We start from the raw sequence: 27,294 nt of genomic DNA, 5'->3' as shown, positions 1-27,294 counted from the left end.
TTATTTGCCTATGCAAATCGTCAATCAACGGTGTTTCCCCGCGGTCCCCTTTATCTCCCGGCATTCGTTTCAAGGCGAGAGGGGGTACACGGTTCACTTGCGAGACGAGAAAGAAATGTAAATCGTCTAAACACCGTCGTTAACGTGAACGATCCTGCACATCGAATGAACTCGACTTCGTGTTTATTTTTAATTCTTCGTTTACGTGCCGGGGCCCTTCTCACGATTTCTCCAGCGAACTCGAAAAAAACCTACCATTTCGCTGTCCGTTTTTTTCCCCCCCACTGAATTTCTCCTGCGTTTCGCTCGCGCAACGCCCTTTACTTCAAACGGTAGTGCATTTTTCACGTCAAAGCGCGTTTTTCATACGCACGTGACCGGGAGCGCAAAAACAGACTGGAAATGCGCTCGTGGCTGCCCGCGCGCGTTTTCCAAGTATTGTCGTCGGAGACCGCGACAAAGGCTGAAATTACAATTTAAGCTCGGCGCTGGAACGGCGCGGAAAAGTGTGTCCCGAGAGATAATTCGAGCTCGAGATAATAGCATTTTCGTCCTGTTCCGCTTGTGAACAACGGTGCCTTTTAACGTGGATAAACAGATCAAGTGCCTGACAAATTCTATGGCCTTAATGTGAGCGATGAAAAAATTTGTCTGCGAACGGGGACATGTCGCGTATTTTTCATATGATAATTTACGTTCATGTTAGGATTAAAATAAAAAAATGAAGAACAAACGAGACAGAGGGCGAAAGAGGGAGGGGAGGGAGAAGAGCGAGAATGATTAAATTCGTACTTATTAAATAGTATCGGTATACCTATCATCGGGCGTATCTTTCGATTAATTCGCGATATTTGCGCGGGATTCTCATTGTGCGCGATAGATCCGCGGATTTTGAATATCGCATTAGCGCGCGGTATCTCGCGAATCTAATTCCGAAGCCACGAAACGGCACGGTTTCGCAGTCGCGAACGCCGTTAGCAGAACTCTATTCATTAGCGATGAGGAAAGTGGATTAAGCATCGGCTGTCTCGAACTTATAAAGGACACTGTCTCTCGCGGTGTAATACGCGCAACGGAATCCTATTTCGGATACGGAGCGCCATTGTTAGGGCGAAATTATTTCAATGCGAGTTATACGTCACTCTGTTATACTTGTCCGTCAAATGTATAAACGAATTACAAAAAAAGAAAGGAATTTATTTCCCCGTTGAATTGCGAGAGCGTTCGGTTTTGCGTAAATAAGTCCTTCTCTATTTTAGTTCGTCCACCTTGTGCAAAGTTAACGCTTGCGGGCGGTAAAAGTTGACGTTTCTACATACGTAACTTTAGTAGCTTTAGTTTCGCTGCCTTCCATCCCCAAGGTGTAACAATATTATCTTTGCACGTCATTTCAATTGGCGCGGTCACATGTAGTTTAAAATGATAGGAATTTGGTCGCTTTGCGATTCTCCGCTTTGTTCTGCCATTAATTAGTTCCGCGCGCTTTGGGCGGAATTGAATGTCAAATTACAAATCAACTGACTTAAAGCCAACGTTGGGAGAGTTGATGAAGCAAGATTAGAGTCGCTAAATTTAAATCGTAAAGCCACTAACAAACATTCGTTTTCCGATGATGTTTTAGTTTTAGCACGCATATAATGTATATCGTGAACGGGGAGTCAATCGCGATATCGACACGATATACGATTCCGTTAATTGGTCGTTCGCGTTTTCGACAAGCGCGGAGGCGCATTTTTAATTAGTTTTCTGCCTCCGTATCGACGGCCAAGAGCCGTCGTGTGTTTGCGTTTCCGCTGCCTTGGATATATAAGAGACGGTGCGCCAGCAAATATTTGCGCGAACGTTGATGAAAATATGTGGCATTTGAATAAGGTGACTGGCGAAAAAGACAAGCGCGTCGGCGCGTTGCTCTTGTAATAACGAAATATTGCCGGAACGACGTTGTCCAGCTAAAATTTAATATATAACATTCTCCCTGCTTGTTATTCGCGCTTGATTACCAAACTGTTCTTTTTTCCTCTTTCATTAATTTCGCGCTCGCTATTTAAGTTTTCACGAGCTTGCAAACGCGACACACATATAATATGTTAATAATAATGTTTGAAAAACTCCAGTTAATATGAATGAATAAAACACGCGTCCGCAACAATTTGCGTTATGTATTAATTACAGTGTTGACTAGATTCTTTTCGCCTAAGGGAAAGTGTAAGTTACCGGAATGCATCACTGAAACGTCGACAGTTTTACTTATCTCGCTGCGTCACGTTGAGATTTGCGGAAGACGAAAGCCGTACAATAATCCACGTAGAGTCCCCAGATCTCGCGGATTTACATGGCTGTTAGCACTTTTCATCCTTAAGAGAGGCACGACGATATGGTCTCGCCGGCGCGGTGGTGGTTCTCCGAGGGCGAGACGGCGGCACCGTGTTTGTCTTCGTTTCATCGTTGCATAATCATTGCTCGAGAGGACGTCTGAGCCTCTCTTTCTCTTTCCTTCCCTCTCTCGTCCCGCCTCGCCGTCGTCTCTCACTCTCGCTTGCGCTCTCTTTCGCGGCGGCGAGCACCTCCCGCGATACATCCGGAAACGGAATGGAAAACGGAAAGAAGACAAACAGCGGTTGCCTAGGGCGGATGATTAATTTCCCCGAGCGCGCACTCGCGCGCTCCAGGTACCCGGGAAAACTGGGAGCTGCATATTTTATATGCGCGTTAACTCGTCGCGTGGCGAACTTAATTTCCAGCGAATTTCATTATGCCTTTCGTTTATTAGAGCTCCCTTTAATGCAACAGCCGCGACGGCACCGACCGTCGGGGACTTTTGATGACGTTAATCTCGGCGGTAATTGCAGACGGAAACGCGAATGACTCTCGGGGGCGGTCATGGATATGTCTTCTAGTCATGATTTTGTGTTCACGTGAGGAACATTATAAAAATATGAGTGGTAGAAAACGGGGAAGATGATATATATATTTTCGACCTATTAAAATACAATTTTATGTGTATTTAAATATAACGCGTATTTAATTGAAAACTTCGTAATTCGGATCAGTGAACGTAAGCTTGCTTCTGAATATTTATTTACACAGTTAAATTCAAAACATTTCTATTTATGTATTTTTTCGAAACTTTATCGATGCTATTAACAACCGTATCGTTCTCGTGCCGCGAGAGAGATAAGCGTTAGGTAATAAACGGAACAGCTTCGCCCCGTGTTTATTATCATCGTTACTTTTTACCGGCGCGGGTAAAAGTAGCTTCTGCGAAAAGTGCATCGAACTTCAAATATCTTAAACCACAAAAAAAAAGAACGAATCGTATATGTTCTGTCTATATTTTTCTACATTCATATTTGATGCATTCATATTTTCTCGCGCATACGTTTATACGTGTTTGGCGCTTTTAAATAACACATAATATTATATCAACAACAGTGAAAATGTATTTCACGAGATAAATATTTTTTATAATTTCTCGTATTAAACAAAAGCTACATCTATTTATTTATATTCGTGTATTTTTCTCTTTGCATTTATACCGCAGGCAGTTTTGACATATAATTTGAACTTTATTGGTTTAAACCGCCCGTGTGGAAAAATCGTTTAACAATATGTGCGATAAGATGCGCGGAAATAATTTGCTCGATAACAGCTCATAATTTATGTGATTTATCGTATTTTTGCTGTACAATGTATCCTCTCGAGCGTAGATAGGATAATTTTGTTCATATGTAAAAGTAAATTATTGCTAATGATGCAAACTGAACTGATAATCTACGATTGATCGCGTTACTGGTAGGTACGTCCTCCTCCGGTTCGCTGACAAACACGTCGTTCATCGATTCCGTCGATTCGTTGGGCATCAACTTCTCCCAGAATTCCATTCTGTTAGACAGGAAATCGGTTTGGACCACAGTTTCCGGCGATTTGTCAATCCCGAATCTCATGAACTCGTGATGATCGTGGTAGCTGGGCCACGCGGGGATCATCCACGCTTTCGGGATCCTGTATATGTAATAAACATCACGATCAGTAAGAACATCCGGTCGTCGCTGTAGAACGAAATTTCCTAGCGATTTAGTATTCCGATCGGCTTTGAATGGATGACGCGCGATCATGCGACATGATGCCATCGCAAACGGAAATAGAACGTGACGTATAGAAATAGAACGCTCGAAGAATTTTCATTTTAGAGAAATTATACAATTAAAATAATTATTAAACCTTTGGGATCTGTTGGCGCTCTACAGATTTTCTCGATACACAGTAAAAAATAAGACGTAATTATAACGTTTTTTACATGTCCCAGAAAGTCCACTCTAAATTTTAAGTTAAAATGACTCATTCATCGTGTGCTACTTGTTGACAAATTAGAAATGTTAATTAATTGACACTATACTTTATATTTGTATTTATATTTGTTCATTTGACTTTAAGTATAATGTAATAATAACAGACAAGCTAAGTGCGAGGTTCGCGCTCCTAGCGGTTTTTGCTGATTGGCTAGTTATTTCAATTTAAGATTTAAGAGAAATGTTGTTTTGAATATTTTACTTGTTAATATTATAGTTTCTTGTGTAACACATTTAATGTAACTCTTACGAAGTGTAATATATTAATACATTTTATTTTGAGTTGTATTAACATTTCAATAATTAAAATAAACGCTTATTTTTCAAGTTATATTAACACATGATAATAATTTTAACTTGAATTATGTGTAATTAAAACATTTGATTTTAGTAAATTTAATTATTTTGTATGTCCAAGTTTATGATTATTTTGAAGATTTACTTTCACTTTTGTTTATGTTAAAATAACTTTAAGATGTGTTGATTTTTTAAAATAATTGTGTTAAAAAAACTCAAAACAATATTTAATTTTTAAATGACATACATAAAACGTTAAGTTATCACGTTGACAAATGTAACACATGAAAATGTTAAGAAAATAATAACATAGCTGTTGCATGTTAATTTTACATTGAAATAATAATCAAATCTTGGTAGCACAAGAAAAATTTTAACATATGGACCGCTATGTACACACGATTTTTTACTGTGTAACGCTTACCCAGATAGCAAGGCGAATTGAAAGAGAATTCTTTTTAAATTCCCGATTTATGAAATAAATTCTTTTTCCGTGTCATTTCTGTTCTAAAATGACTCTTAAGGCCCTTGCACAATGCCAGGCAACGGATAATAGAAACAGAGAATAGGAACAGAATATCCGACGCGTTGGATCTCTATTCTCTATTGCCTCTGCACCTGACCAATCACAGTGATTTAATTTTATATGGCGCTTTTAGTAATTGGTCAGGTATAGGCAATAGAGAATAGAGATCCAAAGCATCGGAAATTCTGTTCCTATTGCCTGTTGCCTGGCATTGTGCAAGGGTCTTTAAGCGTTCAAAGGAAATTCATTTTTATGTCATCAATTCTGAGTCCTTCTTCACATACAAAGAAATTTTTTTTCTACTCCTCAAGAATTCGAAATAAATTCGGAATTATGCTTAGATACTGTTCCAATAGAGCTTTATCGGAGCGCTATTTTGTATCTGAAGAAGAATAAGAAAGAATTCTTCATGATTTATCCAAAAAAGATCTACCAAAAATCTTCTGATCCAGTTCTGATCAGAAAGAACATAAAATGTACTAGTGCATTTTGCCATCTCTGCACTGTATATGATATCTCTCTCGGAGGTATCACGAAAAATATTAGAGCCAAGTGTCTTACAGTCTCTCGCCTTTTATCCTGGCGCATGAGGATTTTTGGTTACAAGAAGGTACTGGCGCATGTAGCCGCGTTGCAGCAGCGCACGTTACTAGCGTTCGCAGTTTCTTTCAAATATCAAAAAGGGATTCTTTTTCAATTCATTTCGAACAAATTACGCGAATTCATAAAAAAATTTGAAAAGGTGAATCCTTTTTTAAGTTCATAACGATTGCCTGTGCTATCTTGGTAGATTTATACGCAAAAAGATTAAATGTTACATCTTCCATGAAGATATTTAAATAATAACAATAATTATTGCGTAATAATATAACGTAATGCAATTAATTATATTTACCCTTTTATCGCAAAACTCGTCCACATCTCTGTTAGGATATTAATCATAGTAATATCGTTCTCCGTATTGTGCAGCAACAAATTGCGATACTTATTATTCAGTGTGGGAAATAAGTAGTTTAAATCGTCACCATGGGAAACACCTGGAGGAATAGACTTTTAATTTCGTAAGTGCCTTATAGCGAATTCGGTTGGATGCACACAAATCAACGTGAAGTGTAATATGTTTAATATAAACGAGTTAAATCACGAAATCCTCAATCTTCTTTATTGTGCTATTTGGTAAAATATATTAGGCATTTTATCAGTCGAGATATTTGCAGTTTAGTTTAAATATTAGAATCAGTGTGCAACGGCTTTAATACGCACTATATAGTGTGTCCAACCGAAATCGGCATTAGAAACGCTTAACTTTCGGGTGTTGATATAAAACCGAAAAGGCGATATAAAGATCTGCGAATAAAAACTTTCTCAGATCTGTCTTTATTATATTGATTTTCGAATAGCTTTATCCAACATAATGATTTTTATTAGCTACATCTAAAGTATCTAGAAGCACAGAACTAGAAGAGAAATATTATCGTGTTGAAATCGATACTTCTAATCATTTATCTTGCCTACTAATGAGAGGAGATAAAGTTCAGACTCTGAGAGATCTTGTTAAGAGTTAATCTAAACCGTTTATTCTCTGATGTTATGGAAATTGCTGTAACAGATGACATACCATAATATTTCGACGTGTCCAAACTGAAGGTATTCGAAAACGTGCCTTCATACGTGAAGTAGGAAAAATAAATGCTGGAATTTCCTATTCTCGACTGATATTGTAGAGCTTGAAACATCGGCCATGTTAATGCGCTATCACCCATCATCTGGAGAAAATTTGATCTTGTTGTCAAACGTTACCTACACATTCATCCGCGAACTCACCTCCGTAATGTTATTTATCCGTCGTTGTCTGTCCGAGATACCCGACACATTTCCGTTAAAGTAAAAATCCTGTAACGCGGAAACGAAAGCGCTACGATTGGTAATCGCTTCGTGATTCTCCATGAAGTAGGGCGAATATTCTTCGAAATTCTTCGTCAGTTCGTCCTCGGCCGTAGCATTTGTGAATAATTCTGAAAAGAATACGAACGTGGACGCGAATGCCGTCGAGATTTTTTTCGCGGCGTCGAAATTTAGTTAAAAATTTAGTAATCATTTCTTTATTAACGTCAAATTAGTATCTTCTTTATAAAATGAGACTTTTAACTTTATTTAATGTAAGATTAATTAATGTAATAGTATGAATTGTAACTACATTTCTTTCATCTGAGAAAATTATCCGACGCTGTTAATTAATTTGCGCGACGACTTTACATTAAATATTATTAAGACAAGTGTAACGTTTTAGAGCAATCGATGATATTAATTAATATATATGTATATAAAAGCCTGCTTTATCATAATAATAAAGGTTATATAATACAATGAGAAAGTGGTTACAGGCTAAGATTAATAAAAGAGTATCTAATGTGTAAGGGACTAATAATAATATGAAAAACTACCGCCAACACAACCTACAACAAAGATTATAGGGAAAATTACCGATTGACTTTACTAAACCCTCATCCTTGACGACTTGAAATATCGCCGGTATATCGCGAAACAGTCCGTTCTTCACTATTTTCAATGGATGCATCGTCAGGATAGCGTCCTCCGAGTCATCCTCCAATGTGGGGCCAAAGTTATAAACTGGGTGATTCCTCCAAACAGTCTGACACAAAGTAATGTAAAACTACCGTAATTGGATATATACCGACGTTTTTATAACTCCACTAATGGCACTTACAAAATGTTGCGTCATGTTCACTACTCTTCTCGCATCGGCCATTCTCATGCATCTCATTATTTCCTCGTCATCTTTCACTTCATAGTCCGAAGTGTCGCCGTAGGCGCTCGTACTTACATCTTCTTCTTTCGGATTTTCGGTGGTCGTTTCATTCGACGCGATTACGTCATTGTCTTTTTTTTTCAGCTGGCAGCCGACGAGTTTCGCCAATTTCAAACACACTCGTCTATACCTTCTTCGAGGGTGAACACTCCATGTACTTAAAGCAGAACCGCTCTGCAAAATGTACCTGTTAAAGAGCCCTTCGGTTTTATTTGAGAGAGCCAGAATATGAGTGGCCGCTGAACCGGCACTTTGCCCCATAAGGGTCACCGACTTGGGATCCCCTTCGAAGTTATGAATATTTTCTTGTATCCATTCGAGGGCCATCTTTATATCTTTAACGCCGTAATTACCCGGCGAGACTTGGTTCGTTGTGCTAAAAAACCCTAAGTAATTAAAAAAGAACCCTGTGACTCGTTATCGCGTTATTGTATATTAATAAGACCCATATCGCCTGATTAAATACGCTTCAATTTGCAATACGTCTAACGCATTATTATAAAGAAAAAGTCGACTGATCGATAATTCTTTTTTCCTCACCTAAAGCAGAAAGTCGGTAATTCATCGTGACGAGAATTATATCCTGATCCATCAAATAATCCATCCCGTACAATTTGCTGTTGCTATTTCCCACCATAAATCCACCCGGGTGGACGAATATCAAAACCGGTAGGTTCTTGGATTTCTGCTGTCTGTCTGAAATCTACGAAGACTTTTGATAAAATTACAAAGTGACACAAAATCGTTATATATAAACGAACGGAGGAACGAAATATTTAATAAATGTTGCGTTAAACTTTCAACGTAAAAACCGCGGATCGCAATAACAATGTAACCTTGATCCGTTTAGATTTAATTAAGCTTGTTAAGCCATTACATGAGCCGTTAGACCTCGCAGTCTAATTGAGTTCATTCTTGGAACATTGTAACTCTCTATTTGCTTTGACACTTTTGGCAGAACTATAAAAATAACGCGCGACGCTGATTGTTTATTTGATTACGAGACTATCTCCATTCACAGGGCTTTATTATTGGATTGTCTTTATTATTGTTATACGTATTCCAATTATTGTGATTGATATCTAGCGATAATATTTGTGTATAACTGTAATTGCATCACTCACATAGGGAACGTAGACATTCAAATAGAGGCAGTCCTCACTGCCAACAACTTTGCCTTCCCTAGAAAGTTGCATACATTGTGACCCATCGACCGTAGCGTCGCGAATTGTCGTCCACATGCGATTCCATCGTTGCGGGCTCTTTCAAAAAATTATATAACTATTCATTATGTAATCATTCATTATATAATCTAATTATTCTAATTAGATTAGAGCTGAATTTAGACGTATTTTAGTTAAGATGTAGGTAGATGCAACTGAAATTTTTATATACAATTCAATTACAATTTTTATTTGCCAAAAAAATCATCGGATTTCTTTGAAATCTTTGCAAGAATCAAATGTAATCAGATGAGTTTACCCTTACATATTATTATCGAGGCATGTATAAAAGAAAGAGTGATAAGCGCACGTGTTTAAATAACTACGCACTCTGAATCTTAATTCGCCTAGCGGGGGTAGAGCGTACGGTATCCCAAGAAAACTCGCGACTCTCCGATCGCGCACGGTTTTGGTCCACTTGCCGCGGACGAAGCCCCATTTCGTATTGACGAGAAGTTCTTTGGACTCGATGAACAAGCCGTCGGCCAGGACGAGCAGGGACACGAGGACGCACATGCATTGCCAAAAAATCCTTACGTCTAACCGAAGACGCAGTGTCGACATAGCGCAGCGCATGCGAGAGATTCACGTTGCCGTATATCTTTGTCGCGTGGGATCGAGCACGGATAACGTACATAAAACGACTGAAATGCAGCACAACTTTATATGCACAACTGTGAAATGCGTTATCGCGAGCCGTCACGTGACATTTACGTCACGTTTAATTTTTATGAATGTGACGAATTAGTGCTGAGCCGAACTGAGCCGAACTATTTTACAATGTTGTTCAAGTTTACGAAATTTATGAGATCAAGATATCTTGGAACATTTTGACGTAAGGATTTAACATGACCCTAATCTCCACACTCTGTAAATATTATTTAGAAAATATTTAATATATAAAATATATAAATAATATATGAATAAATATGAAAATATAAATATATAAATATATAAATATATAAATAATAATAAATAATGAGTTTAAGAAAATAAAACGCGCGACGCTGTTATAAATGTACCAATAAATTTAGATAACGATTTGTATGTTGTCCAAAGAAACTTGACATGTTTAAAAAGTTGACAAGTTTTTTACTTTGAAGTTTAATCGCCTCGCGCACACATACACACACACACACACTTTCAAACTGTTATCGTAATACCTATATAATTAGGTATTTAAGATGACGTTGTAAATTGCTTAAGTCGTCAAGAGCATATTCCAAATTCGTGTCAAATCGTTAAATGTGAATTGATAAAACTGCAAAAATATATATTATACATAACATTAATTAAATTATAATTTAATTATTTTTTTCACGTATTTGTTTCTCGAAAAGTTGGAAAATAGGTATATGTTTTTCGTAGGAAGTGATTGAATATTCCGTCCTCGCCCCACCGTCTTTACATCATTTATTCACCAGAAGGATCTCTATCAACCGTGACGTATTATTAAGCGAGGGGTAATGCGGCTTTTGGCGGAGCTTAGCTACATACTGCACATTATTATAGATGAGCAACTTAACCCGGGTTACTCTTAACCATTCCATTATTCAACACGGTGCATTTTAGCTCTCCGCCATGGTACTACATACTTCACAATGTCAACAATCGCGCAGGGTTATTTGAAACTGGAAATGCCGACCATTTCGCAAAAGCCATCTTAACGACGAAGTAAAATTACTTCGAAACATATATCAAGGATTTCAAGCAAAAAGGAAATCTATAGTCGAAGCATTAACGCAATAATAATGTATCTTTTTAAGAGTTTCGTAAAAACCGGAAAAATGCAAATTTATAATTTCTTTAATTTCTTGACATTAATTTTCTTAAGAAAGTGTGTGAGATCATTGTTTTAATTCTAATTCATTCTGTTTTGGAGCACGAATATTTTTCGACACTCTTGTAAGAGCGGAATTATTTTAAATAACGTCACCGATTTTATTTTTAAACTCGGAGTAAAATAATTGTTTCAAAAAATACATATATAAAGAATTTTAAGCAGAAAAGAAATCAGTCGAAGAATTAACGCAATATAATAATGCATCTTTTTAAAAATTTCGGAAAAAAACGACGCAAATCTATAATTTTCCTAATTTTCTGATATTAGTTTTCTTAATTCATTCAGTTTTGGAGTTAACAAGCACTAATTTTCCGTCGCTGCTGCAAGAGCGTAATTATCTTAAATGACGTCGATTTATATTTTTCAAAACCCGAAACGCCGCGCGAAACGGGCCTTTGAAAGGCGATCGTTCTTTATTTATCTCAAGTCGAGCGACCGTCTAATTTCATTCGGGTTTCACCGGCGCTCTTACCGCATCCCGTGGGTTTTCTTCTCGATTTTCTACGTCGACCGTCGCCGCCGCCACCGCCGCCACCGCCACACCGCCACCGCCACTACCTCCGCTGCCGCGGTGGAGGATCCGCTTCCGCCGGTGCTTCGGGTCCTAACAATTTCCTGACAAGGGGTTTCCCACGGGAGTTTCCGGTCCGTTTCCGCACGAAATCTCCACGGCACCTTCACTCGTTACGCGTCGTTTGCTGAGCCGTTTATCTCCTCGTCATTAGTTATGCCGTGTTACTTGGCCGCAGATTCACGCCGATCGCAGTCTTTCGCTCCCTCCTTCGCGATCTCCATCTTTCCTTCCGTTTCGATCTCGTATCTAGCACGAATCACGATAGCAATTGTGATAAAAATCTCGCCTATAATCAGGATTGGGCAGATATGTATCTTAAAGTATCTGAGATACGTATTTAGATATGTATCTATCCTCCTTATCTAAAAAAGGCATGTTAAATTGATACTCGCATCTCTCGAAGTCTTCTCGAAAGTCTCGAAGTTAAATTGTTGACTCTTTTGCGCGATGCTAATTGGTTCTCTCGCTGCGCTAACTTCGTGAGCGGCTGTCTTGGCCTATTTTGACAGTTGTGCGCATCAGTTGTATAAAGCTAAATAGCGCGCGCGTAGCGCGCGTCTGTGATGTCTAATTATTTAAAAAATAAACGCAAAGAATAATTGTATTTAAAGTATTTATAAATGTATTTAAATACAATTAGTATTTAAATATATGTCAGAAAAGTATCTTGTATCTTGTATTTAAGTACTTTGTTTCGAAGTATCTGCCCAATTGATTGAAGAGAATCGTATTTGGATCTATTAAGTAATTGAGTGATTGCATTCTAAAAACGATCAATCCTTATACATATAGTTTATTTGTTTGCGAAATAAATTCAAGCGATATAAATAGAAATCTACTGATGGGCTATCCGTGACAGTATTGGAGCATATCTATGTTAAAAAGTAAAAACTATCAGCATATCATATGAACAGATGTCAACATCTCATTAAAGCGCTATCAGCACGTTCTGTCGTATTATCTATTTTATTATCTATTATCGCGAGTTTAAGTATTACATGCAATTAGCATGCACATAGCATTGTGGGCAAACTTGATAGAAGAAGAACAGATAATGAGGGCGCGTGAGGAATTACCAAATCGTTGAGTTAAGTAACATACTATACTTGTAATGTAAAATGTTAAAATTTTAATTGGATATATATATATATATATACACTTAGCGTTACATAGCGTTGCGCGAACGAAAGTCTCTAGGAGTGAACGTAATAACATGCGAACGAAAATGATAACATGCGAGCAAATTAACTGATAACTTATTCACAACTGGCACTAAGGACGCAAAATTCTAATTTTTTACTATTTTACGGTTTTCAAGAACCATGCGAACATGTCAAAGACATGGTCGACGCGTTTTAACGGACACAATAATGATCAGCTGTTTTGCTCACACGTAGAGATCTCGCAAACAGGTCTTCTCTCGTATATTAAAAGATATTTCTAGGAGAGCGTGGAAACAAAGGAAATCAAACGATTTTCCTGTTTAACGATAAAAGCTGTTAAGCGCTATAATAAGCATAATTAGTATCAGTACTCTTACATAAGTATATGTTGTCGAACAAGCGTGTAAAATACAATCTGTTTCTGTGTGAATTAGTTACATAATCTAGTTTTTTTTTTAATTTAATACAATTTGCTTTTATTTATTTATATTTTATTTATATGTACGATCATGTTTTAGAAAAATAAAAAAAATAACGCCTAAACACTTGTCAATCTTTTATCTAATTGGGATTGATTTCCCCGGAATGCTAAAGACGACAGAAAGTAAGGATTAATTCGGTACTCGCTCGCGTAATGGCGGGCTTGGAGTAGCGCGAGGGGTCGGATCGAGTAGAACGTCAATATGATTTAATATCGGCTATTTCCATGTCCATGTGCGCGTAGGAGCACGTCGTGTTTGATTAAAGGCGAACGCCGCGCCGGATTATGCATTCGTCTATTTGTCACGTCGTGGACTAATTGCAGTACGCGGTGCAGTCATGCATCACGACGGCAAGAACTGTCCAGAAATAGCGTGGCGTTCTCGCATCGGTATGCGGACCAATTTCCCCCATTCTTGACGATGTCGCCAAAGTTCGTCACGATTACTTTGTACAACCAATTTTCCCAGCTGACGCACGCGTCGAGCGACATGTCATGCTCCGCTATTAACATCGTCGAATGTACAATTACATCCTCTATACGTATACAATTATAAACCCCGTTGAAATCGTTTAACGTTTGTATGAATATGATTAATAACTATGGTCGTTAAATGTTTTCATATTACGTTGTCATTTCCATTCCTTTAAATCTGTAATTCCGTTTAAATCGGAACGTCCTGTGTGTAAGCTGGAAGTGTTTTGTCAATACCGCGTCGCGTTATTAAATAAAGAGAGGTATACGTGACTTTGATCACACACGTGAGTGCATTATAATAATGAAACGTAAACCGAGAGTGCTTTTCCGAGAGCGTATATAATGCTGTGTGACCCGTGAGCGGGCAAGACAATGGGAAAGCGCGCGCGCGCTCGCGCGGTTTTTGTCGCGGCCCGTGCACGATAAGTCTCGCGGGATGACACATTTGCATAACGAGATGATTTCCAGAGACGAGGCAGCCACAAGGTTTTCCGCGGCGCGCGCGATGTCGTCGTCGCGTCAATTTGCGGAGTAGGTATGCGCAAGCTGCAGCGACAATTTGTCAACCGTCGCGATATTCGGCACGGCGCGCGGCGGCGCGGCGTAAACATTTTCAGTTTTACGCGTTTGCGCGGACGACGACGACGGCGACTTTTGTCGTGGCTAACGCATATCGCGTTACGTCGATAATGTTGAATTTAATGTAAACGTCATTATGCGCGGCGCTCCCGTATGGGTGCAGAGCGATTACACAGCGAGAAAACGAATTTACCGCCGACGCGAAATTATATTGTAACGCGTTAACGCGGAGGGGATAAATGCAGGACGTGCATTAAATGTCGCGAAACGATGAATTAACCGACGCGAATGGTCGCCACCGTGAAATTATTAATCGCGATATTATTTATCGGCGCTCAAATTAGCTCTGTAGCCGTCTCCTGTATTTGCACGACGGCATTATTACTACGTGCCATGAGGCTGGAATTATTATTTTTTTTCTTTTGCCGTCGCGGTTTTATCTTCGTTTAATGTTGTCGTTGAAAAGCGCGCGTATATATATCTGTAAAGGAATTACGAACAAAGGGAAAATGAGAGCGCTTGGCCAAATGAGTAAAACAAGACCGTACTACGTCTTGTTTTTCATCCTTTTTACGCTTTAAAAGAAAATTTGGTTCGAGGCGAATCACTAGCGAACAAACATCCGGAAATATGAAGCTATAATAAATAAAGGAATTTTTTATTTTAACTCTTGTATTATACGATGTATGACTCCGCGAAAAAGATTATGATCCTCCGTATAATTTGGAATTTCTTGCGGTTTTAATTTTACGACCGTAATTTTACGATCTGGGATTTTTATTATTTACTGGATATATACTTCACTTTCTTCTCTTTATGGTTAAATGGCCGGATACGTCAGTAGATAAGATAACTTTTACATTTAAATTCCGCCTATTCCTCTCTTTTACAATCCACCTTTATTGCCATTCTACCAATGGCGGAGTAAGTTTATTCTGAAATACATACATTAGATCTTTTTATATTTTTTATAACATAATATTCTTTGTCACGAAGACACGACACGGACAAGAAGTTTCGGGGGTTTCGCAAAGGTCGTGTAAGATGTTTCGGGGTCGCTAAGAGTATGGTTTATTCTCGCGGGGTTACTTTTGTCAAACGCCATAACCGCTTACTCCCCTTCGGTGCTTTTCGGGCGCATTAGAGCGTTCAAGGGCAAAATATCAGGGGCGCAAGGGTGAATAATACATGGGAGCTCCGTCGAAGAAAAATAACTTCCAAAACCGCTATTCTCGGCACAGTTATTGTAAAGTACAAAGTTTGAAAGAATCGCAAAAGTACCAAACAGATATATTGCTTCATATACACACACACACACACACACACACCATTCATACATTCCTTTTCTATTTTCGAAATACGACTTTACTCTCGAATTATAAATGTTTAATGACGGCTCTAACATCGATTTTCCCACACTGTGAAGAAATGTAAGTCACGCGCGTGTAAGCTTGAATCGACTCGTGCATTATACCTTTTATTGCCGAGGTATAAAAAGATATTTGGAGTAAGAACGTAAGAAGTCGCCGCTGTTATTGCGCGTGCTGATGTAATGTTGGTGTTTCTGTCGGTGCTTAAACGAAACGCTCGCGACGGTCCTTGGGAACGTGAAAATGGCGGGATTCCGAGTTCAGAAAGGCGAGAATCCTTTGGCGTCGCCTTTCGCCGTCACGCTCTCGAAATTCCCTTTAATTCGGCTACTCGCCGGAGCCGAGCTCCGCGAAATCTACTCGAGAAAGTGGAAGGACAAGAGAAAGAGAGGGCGAGAGAGGGTGGAGAGAGGGAGAAACGGCCGGCGGCACTTGGCCGCGCGAAAGTGAAATATGCACGTTAGACTACCGGCGACATTGCTACATGAACCACCAGCATCGGCGGGCAGCTTTCGCAGCTTGTACGCCGCGCGCAAGCCGCGCGCGAGTGCATACACACACTGCATGCACCGCGGCGCGTACGCGAGAAAGCACTGCGGCCCGGTGATGCATTGCTTCGGGAGATTAATGCATCGCGCCGCACAGTTTGTTAGAGTGAATAACGACCGGCTGCAATAATGATATTGCCATTAACCTGTCTACGGAAGTCTCTTGATTCCTCAAGAGCGCGCGCGCGCCCCCAATCGCCTCGGATCATAGGGGATGATTAATTCGAGGTATCGACACTTGGGACGTATATCCCTCTCTCTCTCTTCCCACGAAATATCCCGGTACCGTCGGCTACGAGCTCCGAGTATAAGCACTGGTTATATTTTTACCTTTCTCGTCTTGCTGCGCGATTCAAAGTGGCCAACGTGGATTTCGTCGATTCTTAAAAAGCTACGATATGTAGCTGGAAAAGATACGTAACCCGGAAAGAAAAATAAAGAGAGAGGGAGATAGATGGACTCTTATAATGGTGGATGAGAGAGCCAGGGATAATATACGAAGCACAATCTTGAAATTGTAATACATATCCGACTTAACGCTTTCTCTGAAGGATTTCCCATCGCACATAGCGGAGCACGAGCTGAAAGAAAATTAATTTGAAAGGTTAAAAGTGCGCGTCAATCTGCGAAATGAGCGTCGAGCGTAGAAACATGATTTATTAACTGAACTCGACTTTATTACCGCCTCTCATTGCTATTTTGAATAAATAATCTCTTCCCGCACCGATGCGTTATCTTCAGTAACAACGGTATCTTCTTTTTAGGAAAAGCGCATTAATTTATACCGGTTTGCCTTCCAGAGCATAAATTTATCTCAATATCGTACAAATCTGCAATCAGGGACTCGATTTTTAAATTCATTTGCAAGCGAAACGTATATGCGCAAAAATTCTGCTCTTATCAGAAACTGACAGAAACGTTGCGAGTTGATTGATTAGAAGCCATGGGATAGCCAATTGATTTGCAACTTTTCTGTGAGAACAGAATTTGCGCGTACGTTTCTCTTGCGAATGAATTCAAGAATCGAGCCCCGGGAATCCGTTGCAAAGTAGACGGTAATAATACACCGGCGCCGGCGGGGCGAGAAGAGACGTTACAAGCTCCGCGCAAATTCGCTCGTTACGGAGTCATCGTCGTTTTTCGATCGTCACGATCTTCGTTCAGTGCGGCTCAACAAGCCCCCGAGAACGTTCGCAACAACGCCGGTAACTTCTCGCGTCGTTCATAATAGCGCCGTTGATTGCAGCTCGCCGTCAGCTCGAAAATTATCATACAACCGACTTAATACGCCGACGGGGCACGGGAGCGAAACGCGAAACGCGCGAGACGATTACTTGGGTACTTTAATGACATTTAATGTACTCTCTCTCTCTCTCTCGTAGCACGATCTCCCGCTTTACGTACGGAGCGGGAAACGTTCGGCGAGGTAACGAGGGGGAGAAAGAAACGCGCGCGCTGTCTGCGCCGCGTGCTACACGGGGGTTGCTTCATTTGCCCCCACGATTTCTCCCGGCCATCGCTCGGCCACCGGGGTGCAGTAACACGCTAATGAAGTATTTACCATTCTATTACTACGTACCGCGAGCCCACCGCCGCCCGCCGCTTCTCGCCGCCCTTATTGCCATCTCCCCCACGTTCCCGGTCGCCATCGCGTTTCCTCGCCGGCCCGTCGCGCCGGAGGTGCTTGAAGGTGAATCGCTCCTCGCGGGCCGGGCGTGCCCGAGAAGCGATATGGATTTTCGCATCACCATGGATGTTATATCGGATTATTGCAGTTTTGCATCGCAATTGAGTTTTTCCAAGTTAAATCGAAGTTAAAAGTTGGATATTCGATTCAGCTTCATCGAGTCGAATCGAGGATGACCGCAATTTTCTTGAAGCTCTCCTCTATTGGTTTAATTATAGATAATCTCTCGTTATCGCGATAGTAATTTGTATTATGTATACGTTTCTTGTATATTTAGGTACATTACTGTTTCCGCTATATGAGGACAAGATCGCGAAATTATCTCGCCATTTCTTTCCGACATTCCAAATCGCTCGCTGAATACGTAAGGACGTGCCGCGGGCGAGCTAATGAAATTTTGCGTTAGTTACTTCGAAGTTACTTTGCGCCGGCCGGACTGTCTACTTAAAACTACTCGGAACATTCCTTAACTACCGGCCGGAGTTTCAAAGTTACACCGACGATTCCGTGTCTCCCGCGGTGTATATCACTGACGGTGCGCGACGGATAAATATTTGATATCGAGCGCACAGCTATGCGTATATTCTCTCGCGATGTGAATAGATATTTTTCGTAATACGCGCGTATATACCTCGGTATGTACGGCATTTCTATCGAGAGCCACGTACGGCGTAGGGGGAGAGGGGTAGGAGAAGGGAGAAGGGGGATGTTTTGCGTGAACGCCGACTCTCTCGACGACGGCCTCATCTCTCAGACGTCGACCGCGCGCGTTCATCGGAAGGAGAAAAAAGAATCGTACTTCCGCCTGGCGCACTTTTCATCAGTTTCCGTCGGCATTGATGGATCATAACCGCACGTCGACGGATAACCCGAATATCGGCCGATGATGCCGACGGTTCAATTTTAATCTGCACAATCCGCCGCCGGACATTATTATCGAGAAGCGTCCGCGAAATTCAGCATCGGCAAGAATCCGCCGCTTTGCGGCCGATGCGGCCCGCTCGACCGATCTCGACCGGTCTCGCATATTATTAGGCGAGGTATCGACAGTTACGTCGATACGCCACTAAGATTCTCCGGAAAACTCGCGCACGATTGGTCACTCTTCAAAGCAAGTCACAACGCCGCCGATCGCGAAATCGCAATCGTATGAAATTGCATGAGGCATGTTGATGTATTGTGTCAGAAGAGAGAGAGGAAAAATTAACAAAATCAAACGGCGGATCGATCGGAAGATTCTTCTGTTCTCTGTTCGGCTGACTGGGGGATATTTAACAAAATTGGATTCGCTCTCTATGAGGATGGCGATTTGACAAGCTCAGCGCAAAGGGCAGCACCGAAATTGGAGACGTGTCATATATAATTTTCACGTTTAACGAGTGAAGAGGTTTGGAGAATTTTTTAACATGCCGGGAATGTGTGTGGCATATGGATGTAAAAATAAGGGAGGGGGCATCGGTTCCCGAGGGACAAGATGATGAAAAAACGGTGGATGCTATAAAACGCGAGGATTTACGTCGAAATACATCAAATTCGCGACTGTGCACAAACCACTTTAGACCTGAGGATTATATTACCACCGGCTTTGAAAGTGGTGAGTTTACAATACAATTAATAGACATATAATGAAACATATGTTTATTCGCGAATTTGTATTCGGACATAAATCCTCGCGTTTTATAGCAGTGATGATCCACCGTTTTTTTCATCGTCTTGTCTCTCGGGAACCGATGCCCTCCCTTATTTTTACATCCATATTCCACACATATTCTCGGCATGTTAAAAAATTCCGAAATATTCACGTTTATGTACACAGCTTTTCTCGTTAACGATATGCTCGGTACTCGGTGACAGCTCGGTGCGTCTCCAATTTCGCTAGCGCCCCTAGCAGTCCCTAGCGCCCTAAGAGTGGCAGTTGTTCTCTATTTCTATTTCGTATTTCTTGCATTTTTTCGTTTATCACGTATTGTTTCACGGGTTTCACGTAAAGAAAGCGCGGGTATTGTGAGATAATGGAGCAATATGAATCATCGCGATGTTCGCAAGACTCGCGACATTTTTTATATTCTCGTGAGTAGCGCGTCAATTGCCAATTAACGCGTCATCAACGAAATGCGCGTTGCATTTAGATCACATCAGAACGAGATTATGCGAACAAAAAAATATTTATTGGAGAGTCCGCTGGAAAAAAAAATCGATTTACCGCATGAATGCGCATGTATTTTCGAGTTCTTATGCAGCGAATCTCGTCGATATACCGACGCGTCCACATGTGCGTGTCTCGCAGCTCGCAGCGCGCGTCAATCGTGAAGCTCAATTTTTTTGCACGCTGCTGCGAGGTCCGGCATTTAGCGATGGCCCGTCAAAAATGGACGGGTCCGAACTGACAATGCTTTATTCCATCTTCGTTCCGACGGCGCGCACGACGGATGCGTCCCCGTCAATTCGACGATATCGCGCGTAAAAGCGCGGCCGGTGTCCGGTGGCGCGAGAGCAATGCATGCACGAGCACGCCTTGAGCTGTATTGCGCTCTCCGATGTATGGCGCTTTTGTAAACTAAATAAATTCGCAGCGGCGAATTATTTTCCTTGAAAACACGGCTATCGTGACAACAGTTATGCGCGCGTGTAAAATGAAAGATATTGAACGATCCTTTTTAAATACGAACGAGAAAGTAAGTTATTGGATTGGATAATAATAAAGGTTACGTTTTTACTCTCTCCCTCTTTTGTTGATATATTGATATTGGCAAATTATGTATCGTACTCGATCTCGCGGAAAACTCCGCGAGGGTTGTACAAATGTATGTTTCGGGTCCTGCTCCGCGATTAATGACACGATTTCGGGTCTCCGCGTCTCAAGTGGGGTTGTTCTCCATTTACGTGTTGTGCATGTCACGCGCCATTATTATCCCGATACCGAAAGAGAGACCCGTTATAAATCGAATACGCTGGACATGGCAGCACGATAGCTGTATCGGGGAGGGCCAGAAAAATAACGATCGTTTAGATGTAACGAACCGCGCGTGCAATCGCGCCACGAGCAAAAGCCACCGCTATAATGTCGAAACTCTCCCGAAAAGCCCGAAATCTCGGATAACGCGGCGCGAGATAAAAAATCGTGAAGTCGTCGATAACGTTTTCTGTCGCATAAATCGCGTTTGAGCAACGAGCGACGTGCTCGACAAGTCCGTAAGGGAAATAAATGGACTCTTCACGCACAGGTAAATGCCGGGGAGAGACGCGTAAAATTTGTCGTCCCGATTACTTAACACAGTTTTCGTAGAGATGCATCGCGGAACACTTTTTCCGACCTTTCTCCCTCTTCCGTGCAAAATCATTGCACGCGTCGACATCCCGTGACGTTACTGACGTTCGTATTTTATTGCCGATTAGCACGTCAGAGTCTGGAACTAGCCGAGAACTGATTTTAAAATTCTATGCAAATTGCGGCGGATATACACTTTCGCGCGTGGCGTCACAGGTGCATACTTTATAGTTACAACAATCCGTAAGCTCGCTGAATTTTACATTCCGTGCTCGGCGTAAATGGCGATGTGAGTCACGCGTCGCCTTTGTAACGTCACCGTTGTACAGCGGCACGATCAAATATGCACGCCTGCATGCATGCAATCGGGTACGTACAAGCGCTTACCGCGTTATCTTCCGCAGGGGTCATCTCTTCCTCTCGCGAGCGGCCCGGGGTGATTCACCGCGCGCGCGAATAACTCCGATTGCTGCTCTCTTTCTCTCTCTCTCTCTCTCTCTCTCACTTTTTTTTCGTGTTTTCGAAAATGGAACTCGTCAGCGTTTCTCTATGTGCCTTTTACGAAAGATTCTACGGCCATCGTGGCAAAAAAAACGCTGCTTCCGTTGTCGCGTGGTTCGCGGTATTCCATCTGCAAAATGGGTATGCTCGAAGACAGTTTTCGCAAAGATAAAAAACGTTAAAAAATATTGCAATACAATAAAGCGAGTTGCAAACTCGCGTCGGGCCGTAGCACAGCACGCTTGCAGTAAAGTCGCACCTTTGTTAACAAAGAAATTAAAGTTATTAATTTTATATAAGTTATCAATAATCAATAATCAATTTTGTGTTAATAAAAATATTAATTTTGGGACAGGATAGAATAGACTTACTGATACACAAGTCGTTTCGTCATTTTCGTCGAATAACATTTAAGAACGGGCACCTCGTTTTTTTTTTGTATAGGTAAACGGTCACCTGGGACTACCTTTACACTCCAATTAAAAGTCATTGTTATTCATTACATATTGCATATTTTGGATTGTTTTACAATTCATCAGTATTTGAAGACAATATGTATATAGATTCACTCAACATTTTCCGAAAAAAGTAAGGAAAAACCAAAAAAATATTTAAAAAACGAAAGAAGTGCATTAAAATTACTGTGATATGAGCTTCATTTTTTTGACACTGGGGTGTTTAAGTAGCCCCAGCGCCCGTTCTCGGGTTAATGATGTCTCGTAGTTTTGATCGGATCTGAAAATTTATGCCCTGGCTGGATTCCCAGTCGGTCCCTTTTCTTGCCGACGTTATCGCGCCCGGTTGATCCTCCCGGATCGTTCCCGCGAGCCGGAAACACGCGTTCACGGGGGACGAATAAATTACCGGCAACACGTGAATACTCGGCGACGCGGGGACCGCCGCGCCGGCTGAGTCGTGCGAAATCCTCATGCATAATTTTCTACCATTCTATTCGGACGCGCGTTTACACGCGCGGACGTGCACCAGGGAGAGGAAGAGGTTGCGCGCATTCCCGGCCGTATGTATGTATGTACAATACACCCGTCCGCCGCGTGGGCTGAAAACGCGCGTTGACCCGCGCGCACGTTCTCGCGTGCGTCGTTCAATGCAAATTTCCCGACGCAAAACCCGGTCAACCGCGGTCACGCTGTATGCAAACCTGGGGCTCCGTACCGATGCCGACGTGAGCTAGCCTGTGGATGCTACTATTGCTGATCCTACTGCTACTACTACTGTTGCTTATACTGTTGCTGCTGCTGCTGTTACTGCTACTGCTGCTGTTGCTACTACCGCCACAGATACGATCGATTCTTCCGTATGATTGTACTGTCGAGAAGCGTGTTTGTGCAGAGACAAAAGCACAATCTATTGGATGCTGAAGTTCCGAATTCGAAAATCGAAAAGTTTTAGGCATTATCAAGAAGGAAGGTGAGAGGGTGAAGGGAAGAAAGGGAGAGACAGAGAATTTTGTTTCGATATAATCCACTTTACTCTCGTGTCATTCCAAGCTCGAATGCTTTTAAAGAGATTTAATCCTTCATTACATCAGCACTTTAATTCGGATCTAAGAAATTTTATCTCGAACAGCTGCATGGTTACACAATACATCGAATATTAATTTGTATCTCTATAGAAGACTCGATGTTGTCTTATCACAAATAATGAGACGACACAATCTCGTTATTTATATTACATTGAAGATAATGTTGCGAAATCTTTTTGCGTTGTCTTTGTTGTTTAAACAATTTCATTGTAATTACCGTCGAAATGTTCCGAGGGTAAAACCGCAAAATCGAACCCTGTCGGAAGTAGCGACACAACCCCTGGCCCCGTGTGTATACGGCGATGCCACATTGGAAACTGATTAACCGATCGGATATTATTGAAGTGTTCTCCATCTTGATTACGCGGGGCATTGACGAATAGCGGACACATTTCCGATGGACGTCCCACCTGAGATCAAAGTTAATTCAGGGGTTGTCATGGTAACGTCTGATTTCGAGTATCGTGGATTATCGGGGGGCTATTAATAAAATCTTGATCATGCCGAATGTGCGCGATTATACGCGATCACGGTCGTCCTTCCGGAATGGCATAATCGCGTGCTGTTTTGTTGATGGGCTCCGTACACACATATTATCACGGTGCACGGATAATTAATTAACATTATCAGGAATATGCGTTAAATTAATTACGAACAGTCAATATTTAGAAAGTATTAATTGTATTGTGTGATTCTTTCGATAACGCCGATAACGATAGGCGATTGATTATCAGATCGAAAATGAAATAAAAACACTTTGTGCTTCAACAAATTGCTATAGGAGAACTTTACATAAAATGTTTTTTTTGCGCGCGTTATTAAATAATTTATATTTAGACAGAACTTGAACTGGCAATGCAAACGCTCATGACTCGCAAATTCTGGAATTGTAAAAAGAATATGAAAATATATTCTTTTTAGTTTCTGTTGCTTTCGTATTTTATCATATTCAAAATACTTTTTCATTATTGTTTTATATTCATGTCAAAAAATTAAATAGTGATTTTTATATTAATATAATGAGGGCAATAAATACATAAACTACCTTCTCTACGGATTCTCGTAGCTGTACCTATGTACAGCTGATGCCATTGACCGCGTCAATGGTCTGTCGCTCTGTAATGATGCATCCTAAAATACGTCGTATTCCGAGCGGAGTTGGGTGTATGACCACGATAGCGGTAATCGACAATTCGCCATTATTTCGAACTTGAAAGCCTCTGTTCGCGGTATTCTGTGGCCTGAAGCTCGATACCGATTAGTAGAGACCCTGGATTTTGGAATTTCGTATTGTACCAAAAAGTGTTGCTAACTTAAATTGAAGTTGTTATTTCTATTAGCTCCGCAATCACCGAACTTCAATAAACGAATCTTGCCGCGGACAGCGAAAATAATCGAAAAAGACTGTTTGCATCTAAACATTTTCTCAAAGTTTCTCCTCTGAAATGTTGCGAAATAAATACAAATAAATTACCGTCAAATCAGTTGTAATTAATGATTTAAACTATACTTAGTGGCACAAGGAAACGCTGTTTTACGAAAATTTTCAGCGTTCTTTATATGTATATCTTTCTCTTACGTATTAAACCTCATGTACGCCTGAGTAAGCCTAACGATAATCCAATTTGCTTTATTTTACCCGTGCTTGAGAACGTCACTACCACGTGTTTACGTCTTTTTCCGTGTCTCCTATCCATCGCCGATGTGGCGCAGCGTGAAAGCTCGCATATCAAGTCGCGCGTGTATAGCGCGGGATGCGAGCGATTCGCCTATCGACCAATATTGTCATATGGGAAATGAACGGCCGTGCGTTGAATAAACATGCGGTCGTCGCCGCCGCCGTCGACCGTACTTGAAGCTATTCGCGAGCACGCATATGCAAATGACAACGCCCGTCCGCATCCGCGATCGCGCGGAGATCGTCCGCCGCGCTGCGCCGCGGTTTCGCGGTGTCGAATTCCAGATTCCTCGCGAAAGCCTCGGCAATCAGTTTAAAAAGATAATGTTTTTTCGAGTGTGTAACTTTTATGAAGTTTTGCAGATACAAATCTTTTTCCCTCCGATTCCTATTTTTAAATCGGCTAAATAAACGATACGAACGAATGGGAAAGGACGATCGATCTCGCGAGTAAGAAATAATGTGTAAATAATTAAATAATAAATTACTTACCCACCAAGGTCGCTTCGCCGTTGCCCGATGTCTCGTAGAGGCCTCTCCTTTTCCTTCCAAAGATTCCTACGATTGTTGAGATTCGCACACACTCACTCGCTCAATTTACCGTAACACAACACTCGAGGAAACGCGGTTAATTACGATCGCACGTGAACTAATTATCAAGATACGACGATCGCGCGACATTTCATACGGTATTCCGAAATTAAGATTAATTAAGATGCGAAGATTAACAGTGGCACGCTTTGCCGGTGAAAACGGGACTGTTCAATGCATGGAATGTGTTCGTCATGTAATGTGTAAGTCATCTCGACTCGTGGTAGAATTTTGAATATCTTGAAATTATTACAATAAATGCTTATACTTTCTCCATTGTTAGGATATCATCCAATTTGCAGTCAAAGTACTGCCACAAAATTGTATCTCTGAATATGGTCAAAGAAAAGAAATAAACTCCCAGTCAGTTCGTCAGCCTTAAAGATATTTACAGTGAATTATAAAATAAGTAAATGCCCAATGCTTATTCAATGCTTATTCAATACTACAAACTAATTAATAAATGATCGATATGGCGAGACTCCGCAATTTTCGATTCTCGAATCACTTATTCGATGACACTCATTCCGCGCTTTCAATCCGGAAACAGTAACAAAATCTGCACATGTAAATCTCGATGACTCAAGGTATTAGTAGAGAGATTTATGAACCCAAGTGTCGCTAAGCAAGCAATTATCGCGTATAAGTATCACGAAATTGATTATTTCTGTTCTGTATCGCCTCGATCTCTGCTTCGAATGAATCATCACGTAAGATGTATGCTCTGATAAAGAGTCGTCGCTTATTTATTGATTACGCGACCAATAAATCGCTTTTATTATAATAATCGTAAGGATATAATAGCGTTCTGGCATTCTCAAATTCTTGTTATCGCATCTCGAGGGATAACGCGACGATTAAGACGGAGCGGCACGCGCCACGTCTATCCAGTTCGCTTGTCGGCACTCGAATGGTAGCGCGGCGACCTTGTGTACGGAGCGATGAGCTTTACACAATGTTACGTTATAAAAACAAACATCAAGGCCACGCGCCACCTGACTTGTAATCGTCCCGAAATATTTAATTTTCTGCAAAATTCGCATCGAATATTCAGTTTTATTAAATAATCCTGAAAATTAATGAAAATTAATGAATTTTTGATTGGAATTATTCGTTTAAGTTTTCCTTATGGTTATTGTATTTTTTTTTTATAGATTTTAATTTGTGTTCCAATATCTGCAGATTTTGTTTTTAATTTCGTAAAGAAATTAGCATCGCAAATTTTCTTATAATTTGTTGATTAATATGAGCGTTAAAACGTAAGACGATGTATATTCCTGTCTTACGTAGGAATCTCAAGGAGGAGAACGTCTTTTGGACGCCAATTTGAGGAAGCTTAGGAACATATTGATGCAGAGCCAAATGGAGCTTCATAGCATTTCGCCAAGATATTCTGTAAGCATCGGTTCGTAATGGCCGATGCGACATTTACGATGCACATACACTGGCGTTATGGCAGTCTGTCCCAAGATACGTAGATTAGACGTATCGCTAAACTGCGCCGTCGTTCTAGGAATGCGACTGTTTCAAACGCCGATTATTTTCACAGACGGACTAACGGATGCCAGATAGGTTTGCCGGATTACGATAGCATTGAATATTTTCCGTATATTCGTAATATGCACTAACAAATAAATGTGCCGGTTGTAAAAACGTTTGCATCGCCACGCTGTAATATTGAGTGAATAATAATCGCGGATATAATCATCGTGACGCAGGTATTTCGATGACAGCTATAAACTTGTTTATCATCGCGATAATTATGC

General features: G+C 40.9%; 2 protein-coding genes across 3 annotated transcripts in view; one reads left to right on the top strand and one right to left on the bottom strand.

Moving 5' to 3' along the window:
* The window catches only part of Heph (polypyrimidine tract-binding protein 1 heph), a 393,209-nt gene that overhangs the window by 54,873 nt on the left and 311,042 nt on the right, over positions 1-27,294 (top strand). The gene's annotated exons all lie outside the window — the stretch shown is intronic.
* LOC139811438 (esterase E4) lies at positions 2,949-9,893 on the bottom strand. The gene is made up of 9 exons (XM_071775726.1): positions 9,556-9,893; positions 9,127-9,264; positions 8,543-8,705; positions 7,901-8,388; positions 7,657-7,825; positions 6,997-7,187; positions 6,791-6,938; positions 6,068-6,209; positions 2,949-4,002 (listed from the first exon to the last, which is right to left on the bottom strand). The coding sequence occupies exons 1-9, from the start codon at positions 9,799-9,801 to the stop codon at positions 3,723-3,725; spliced, it is 1,965 nt and encodes a 654-aa protein (XP_071631827.1). The 5' UTR covers positions 9,802-9,893; the 3' UTR covers positions 2,949-3,722.

This window comes from Temnothorax longispinosus, chromosome 4 (assembly GCF_030848805.1).
Source record: "Temnothorax longispinosus isolate EJ_2023e chromosome 4, Tlon_JGU_v1, whole genome shotgun sequence".
NCBI classification, from domain to species: domain Eukaryota; kingdom Metazoa; phylum Arthropoda; class Insecta; order Hymenoptera; family Formicidae; genus Temnothorax; species Temnothorax longispinosus.
Note: the sequence above shows the minus strand (reverse complement) of the source record. Positions and strands in the feature narration are given on the sequence as shown.

What these genes read in the sequence shown, in the direction of transcription:
- LOC139811438 (XM_071775726.1), bottom strand. Translation starts at nt 9,801, where the DNA reads ATGCGCTGCGCTATGTCGACACTGCGTCTTCGGTTAGACGTAAGGATT. An exon ending in TGAATGTCTACGTTCCCTAT is followed by an intron (nt 8,706 to 9,126) that starts GTGAGTGATGCA and finishes AAGTCTTCGTAG; the next exon opens with ATTTCAGACAGACAGCAGAA. An exon ending in TTACCGACTTTCTGCTTTAG is followed by an intron (nt 8,389 to 8,542) that starts GTGAGGAAAAAA and finishes TTAATTACTTAG; the next exon opens with GGTTTTTTAGCACAACGAAC.